Source organism: Hibiscus syriacus, unplaced genomic scaffold (assembly GCF_006381635.1).
Source record: "Hibiscus syriacus cultivar Baekdansim isolate YM2019G1 unplaced genomic scaffold, ASM638163v2 tig00110163_pilon, whole genome shotgun sequence".
Taxonomy (NCBI): Eukaryota; Viridiplantae; Streptophyta; class Magnoliopsida; order Malvales; family Malvaceae; genus Hibiscus; species Hibiscus syriacus.
The window spans coordinates 967,606-974,817 of NW_024062610.1; the positions used below are offsets into that span (position 1 = coordinate 967,606).

The following is a 7,212-nucleotide window of genomic DNA, read 5'->3' on the forward strand; positions in this document are numbered from 1 at the left end:
GCCATTCATTCTCGCACATGATGACAATTATGATGACATTTGGTATAATACAGACAACAATCTCCATATATCGTAAGTATCAACTAAATCTTATACAAATTAACCCTACATTTACATCATTGCATCCTTTTGTTATTCTTATGTATCATGACAGCTTTTGTTATCTCATGTCTTCGTTGATTTTGATTGTGGCTTACGAGATCGTTTAATATTCACGATCGATCCCACTCTCCAACAACCTATATTCAAATTGTCAGAACGTTAAGTATTGTAAACTACAGCATTCAATCTACGACTTTTAACAATTTTACCACAAACGAATTTTTCTTTACAAAATCACCAGTTGCCCCTGTAGAACCGATCGATTCCATCCACATCATCACATACATGCCACAATCATGTCTGTTACAAAATTTGAAAACCACACATGTCAATTATGATGAATACTGCATAAATTAAGCTTTCTATTTATGATAACATCTCATACCCATTCAATTGCTTATTCTTCTTATGCTCCACAAATTTGAAATTTTTCAAGGGATACTTTCCTAGAGATCCACAGGATTCAACCCAAATGCGTTTCTTATTATAAAAATCTAATATTTTAATCTGCATTAAAATAGAAGAAGTTATGATCCAAAAAAATTATGCATTATAATTTACATAATGTCCTTTCATACATACATACATACATACCAATCTCTTAGCATCCTTCACTCTCTGTTTAGGTGCTTCAGTTGTAAACATACTATCATATATTGTTGCAACACGATCTACCATATCCAACACCAACAGATACCAATATGAATTATGGTAGTTTATTGTGATCATGATCTGCAACAAATTTCACACCCAATTTGACAAAATTCAACATTCTATATCCGAAAACATCATTTGCAATTGGTATGGTGTCTTACCTTCTCACAGTCGGGGAATTTCACATAGTTATTCAATATGGGACCCCAATACAACCATCTCTCCTTTCTTCTCCTCTGCCTCCACTACCTCCTCTACATCCTTGCCAATAACCTTCAAAATTAAATTACAATATTAAGACATTGATTATATTCTTAATATTATTTAATTACATATATTACCCTTTCTTGCTCTTCGCTCTCCAACTTCAACTCACCATCTCTAACCACCTCTTCCTTCCCCCATGCACGGATGCGTGCCACTCCGGTTCTTTCATAAGCCGGCACTGCCTCACAGCCCGACCAAAAATCGAACAGTGCAACCTGCATTTATAATAAAATTTATATTTTTATATAAAAACACAAAAAAGTTCTTCAACTCATTTACCTCTAAGATTGCTATGCACCCTTTGAGATATCTATGGCTGCCCTTTTTAAAGGTGATTATTGATTCAATCAATCTCGAATGGATATATTCAGCCCAATTGAATTCACCCTTCAAGCCTTCATCGCAAATGAGCTTCATATGTTCTTTGTTCGTTGACGTATGACCCGTTGGACAAAGAAAGATACCGACAAGGTATAATAGAACTCTGGCCTTCAGCTCATCCCCAACGTAAGATCCGATTTTTATTTCCTCTTCAATTTCAGCATATGTCACCTTCTGCTTCAAACCATATTTGGAGGCAAGGCTTTCCATCCTTACTCTTACAGACTTCTACAACACTTTTGCCTTCATTTTCTACCCCCAATACGGCTGCAGCACATGGGATCCCGAGAGGAAATGAAAAATCATCATACTTAGCAATATATTGTCTGACATCAAATTACGCCATCAAGGATCGACACAATTCCCTCCGAATAGGTCGATCCCTTACTCCTACCAACGATCCAAAACCTATTTCTCCCAGCACATTCAACTGACCCTTCTTCTTAAGGTGTTTAATTAATGAATTCACCCTTTTAATGCTGCATCTTGTCGACACTTCCTACATTTTTTAACAATATATAATGTTATAGTTCTTATATATTTTGTATCAACGTATTTACAAGTTTAATGAATACCTTATTTTCATGTGCTTTCCTCCGTTCTTTGTATTCTTTACTATCATTCCTTGACTGTGTGATGTAAGGTTCATTTTCAGCATCACTCATTGAATTCCATTTGGACCTCACATCTTTTGTCACCTAATATTAAACATAAACGTTTCTTAATCAATACATTAACACTAAATACTACTCAATGTCAATTTCATTTTACATACCGAACCGCTCTGTGTGCCATCTTCCTTCATCCTTTTGCATTCAGCCATACTGTCAACATTTAAAATTTGTAATCAATTTAAAGTTTATCGATACTTTAATCTAATTACCATTTCAACAATAATAACAAAACATTGATACTTACTAGAAGTACATATATCCACCCTTTGGTTGCTTTCGAGTCTCGACCTCAATTTCAAAGTCATCTGCGCCACCAACATTTTCCAACCCATTGACTCCCATTTTTCCTTTATATCAGTTTACGCAAATCAAATTATTTTTTACATACACTTTATTCAATATACAAATATAGATAACTACTTTTGTGGTAAAATGTTTTCTTCAAAAGAATTTGAATGGCCACTACAAAATGTGTCGGCACATTTATACAACCTATAATATCATTTTCTACCTATAATATTTAATAAAAGTATCGACATTTATATTTTACCTTCAATATCACTTTCTACCTGCAATCGGTCTCAAATGCTTCTTTACTCCAAACCCCAAACAACACATAAAAACCCTATTCGATTACTGTAATAATAAAAAACTAGGGTTTCGACAACATACTTTTTGATTCGACTGCATCAACAAACAAACAAACACGCTTTAGAAACGCCTTCTGAAATGCAGCAACAATACGCTTCGATTTCAAAAATTCGTCCGTTCTACGATTTTCAGAGGATATTTAGATATGACCTTTATATTTTCATCGGATATGTTATTATATTTAATCGATACAAATACAAAAGTGTCGATACTTTTATGTCAGGTGTCGATACTTTCGAAAGGATAATTACCTATTTCTTTGAAAGTGTCGATAATTTATTACACGTACTTACGAAAGTATCGACACTTTCACCGGTATCGTTTTACCGGTTTTATCATTTTGATATCGGTTTTATCATATTTTTACCTGTTATATCGTTGTGGATCGATATATTTTTTTAAAGTATCGACACATTATAGGCGCTAAAACTGCTTCTCTTTTAAATTCACAAAGTGTCGATCCTTATATAAAGTATCGACACTTTCAATATATCCGGTAACGTTTTACCGGTTTTATCATTTTGATACCGGTTTTATCATATTTTTACCTGTTATATCGTTTTGGATCGATACATTTTTTAAAAGTATCGACACTTTATAGTATTTAAAACTGCTTCTCTTTTAAATTCACGAAGTGTCGATCCTTATATTAAAGTACCGACACTTTAAATGTATCTGGTAGCGCTTTACCGGTTTTATCATTTCAATACCGGTTTTGTCATAGTTTTACCTGTTATATCGTTTTGGATCGACACATTTTTAATTTGGATCGACACGAACCGACAAGTTAAGTTTGCCGATTGTACAATTTTTTAATATTTCTTCATGACTTAGACCTACTATATTATTATTAGTCAACATTTCCGGTAACGCTAAATCGAATTTATTAAATATCTTTTAATGTATCCAGTACCTCCGTATATTAACTGTATATTAACCCGACTTTCGTGTCCCCAACTATTAAGCTCATGGAGAGAGAGATCGAAAAACAAAAAAGCTGAGAAAGAAAGACTCTACCCTTTTTCCATCATAGTAAAACTAGAAGACAAAGTAGATTGCTCCCCACGCCTTTTTCCACTCATAATATCCATTTCCCAGTACCGATTGTTTGGCTGCGATTTTCTCAATTTTTTTACAGCTTCTAACTCAATCGGCAGTCTGCATTGTTGTAAGACATCCTGATCAGGTTATCGAATCATTTCAATTCTTTCTTCTTTTTAAAATTATCTGTTGATTTTAGTTTTTGTTATGGTGGATGAATTGCAGCCGCTGTAGATAAATGGAGGACGTTATTTTAGAGCAAAAGGATGCAGGGGATTGGATCTATAGAGGAGAAGGAGCTGTTAATCTTATCCTCGCCTATACTGGATCGTCTCCCGCATTTGTAAGTATTTCGACTAATCCTTCTCTTTTCCCCAAATTTAAAATTAATCAAAAAGTTCTTGAGGGGATTGAGTACAAAACTGAATTTGTTACCATCATGCTTGCTTATTTATTTTTTGGTTTGAATTTTTGTCGGTACAATAATTATAATAAGATTGGGAAAGTAATGCGAATACAAAAGTCGCAACGGAACGGCAACACCGGCTTGAAAGGAAATAGAGCCTTATCAACGCATGAACGGCTTCTTTGGCGAGAAAATGAGGAGCTAACGGCGTCGCCAAACAGAGAGATTCTAGAGCAGCTCTACGTCAAGCATGTCATGAGCCCATTGTTAGGACCAAAACATGTCGATGTTGGGGTATCTATATATGTGCTGTTTATCACAGTTCTGTTTTAGTTAATTTGGTTTGAGGAGCTTTATAATTTCTGTTGGATTTTTGGTCTGTTTGAAATTTGGCAGATTCGTGTTCATGTTACCAAGGAATTCCTCAAGTCTGTTGAGAAGAACGTGACTTTTTACCGGCCTGCTTGGAGAGTTGATTCATCCCAGGTTGATGTCAATCGTGATTCTGTGCTGATCCTATCAGATCACTCAATCTTTCCAAATCGTAATTTCACCATCTCCTAATCTGATGTTGTACTAAAAAATGTGAAGGGGTTATATCTTCTTTGTCACTTTTATAGATTGAGGAAGACATGACTATGTAATCATGCTCAGTTGAGCTTAATTATATAGGTTTATAGCTTACTTCTGTCTTATCCTTATGAGAGCAAAAGTACTATTAGAGGAAGGCAGATAATATTTTTGAAATGGCTTTCAGTAGGTAATATGTCTGGAAATTTGTATATCTTAAATTACATTGTACAGACTGGAAGTCTGAAAAGGACTAGGAAGTAGCTCTCATCGATGTATTTATGTGGGAAAATCCCATAGTTTGGGGAGAGTTAAAGATCTGTATGTGGTCTTCTTCATTTTCATTTTCCTAGAACATAGCTTTGGTGTCAGAGTATTGGTTAACCCTAATTAAATATTGAAATTAGTTCAAATATAGCAAATGTTTCGTTATTTTTTTATATGATTGCTATCTTTCTTTTTTCAGGTAATCTTAAAGATGAGCCATGTATAACTGTTGAGATAAAGGTAGATTTCCTTCTCTGCTTTTCCCCTCAATTTCTCTGTGCAATCGACTGTCTTTTTGACATGTTCTGTGTTTTCATTTGTTTAACTATGTATTACTTTCAATTGTTTTCATTGAAGTAGCCCAAATGTGGATTTCTCCCAATTTCAAGATTCATAGCTGAAGAAAATGCTGTTAAGAAAACCGTAGTTCGGTTTAGAATGCATCAAGCATTGAAGTTGCTTAATCAAGAGGTAACCTTATGTAACTTCATGTTATTAGGCGGCTTTTTGGTGTTAAGTTGTTTCTGTGTCCGCATGGAAGGTGTCTCTTTATAGAAATTTTCTCACTCATAGGCCATATATTTAGCTAATATGACCTTTTTGTTAAATTTTCTTTATGTGACCTTTCAAAAATATTTTTCAGATATCAGAATATAGTAAATATAATCCACTGGATTTTTTCTCTGGATCCAGAGAAGGGATACAAAAAGCTATTGAAGCTCTATATGCCACCCCTCAGAACAATTTCCGTGTATTTTTGAATGGCTCTATTGTGTTTGGGAGCCTGGGTGGTGGTGCAGACAGCACTACTGCTCTGGTTGGTGAGGCCTTTGAAGATACACTTAAGAATGTCATTCGGGCAGATAATGGCCAGCGCACAGCTAGTTTTATACAGCTTGTTGCTGAGACAATTTATGCTTCTGGTGCTTTAGATCAACTTCTTGAAGTTCAGAAGCTTGATACTCATGACATTGAAGGGGCAATTCATGCTTATTACAACATAACTTCTCAACCTTGTATGGTCTGTAGAGAATTGAGTAAAGGCAAACTATCATGCCGCTATACCTCTTTGCAGTCCATTCCATTGGATGAAAGATTGAAGATTGTAAAGGAGTATTTGATAGCTGCAACTGCAAAGGACTGTAGTTTGATGATTAGTTTTAGACCGCAGGAAGATGGTAGACTCCCTTCTCACAATACTGTATATCTGGGATCAACTGACCAAGTGTTTGAGTACTAGGTAAATTTCCGTGCCAATTTGTTTGACTTTGACTTGACATCATTATTCATGTGCTTGAAAGTGACCCCTTGAATTTTTTTTATCATGTGCTGATTTTGTGGCCCAAAATTATTAAGGGGATCAATCCTTAGAAGAAACCTATAAAAATCATTATATAACATTTTTTTGTTTATTAAGGGGATCATTTTGAGGTGAAATCAGGGTCTTTTATGGCAAGTTTACCTACTTCCTTTCTCACGTTACGTGCATATCTTATTGTGTTGTGAATTTGTAGGTGTATTTCATTGATTTGGATCTGAAACCTTTTACGAAAATGGAGACCTGTTACGAGTTGGATAAGAAAATTGTTAGCTGCTATTCTCAGATGGTGAAAACTGAGCATGAAACCGACAAAGCTGTTAGAATGAACTCCAATGGAAGTGTAAGAGATCAAAGGAATGCTTTGGAAGACAGTTTCTTTAATTGTTAGACTGAAGATTGTACTGGTTAGTTCTTATTAAATGGTTCCCAGATCGTTGTAAAAGTAAAGACTGTAAGAGCGAAGGTGAATATCGCTTATCTTTAGGCTCAGGTTCTTCCTTTCACCTCTTTTTGGGGCTTTTGGATTTCCCTTGCAGAAAATAATCTTTTGTATGTATCTTTTGCTTGAAGTTATATTCTAGTTGATTTCTTTTCTGTCTTCCTTAGGGGTTGCAAACTGAATGGTCCTTGGTTGCTCTGTCCATGCAATGTGGACCGCCTTGAAATCAGCTTAACCATGAGCAGCCAGTTTGTTTTACTCTTTTATTTTATTATTTAAATATTTTAAAATAGTACAATTAAAAAATCAAATACATTTGTCCTAGTTAAATTATATAATATACATAGCAGAATTTTTATTTTATTTTCATATATCTTTATGTAGGTTTATATCTTGCCTTTAATCGTTTGTTTGTTAGTTGGTTCATAGTATTAAATTA

At 34.6% G+C, this 7,212-nt stretch overlaps 1 protein-coding gene across 1 annotated transcript; it reads left to right on the plus strand.

Annotated features, from left to right (window-relative positions):
• The first annotated feature begins 3,695 nt into the window (after nucleotides 1-3,695).
• On the plus strand, nucleotides 3,696-6,885 carry LOC120216679 (inositol-pentakisphosphate 2-kinase-like). Its single transcript, XM_039214034.1, has 8 exons — nucleotides 3,696-3,915; nucleotides 3,996-4,113; nucleotides 4,267-4,470; nucleotides 4,573-4,720; nucleotides 5,213-5,253; nucleotides 5,374-5,484; nucleotides 5,657-6,253; nucleotides 6,528-6,885. Exons 2-7 carry the CDS (start codon nucleotides 4,009-4,011, stop codon nucleotides 6,251-6,253), a joined length of 1,206 nt encoding a protein of 401 aa, XP_039069965.1. The 5' UTR covers nucleotides 3,696-3,915; nucleotides 3,996-4,008; the 3' UTR covers nucleotides 6,528-6,885.
• The last annotated feature ends 327 nt before the right edge of the window (nucleotides 6,886-7,212 follow it).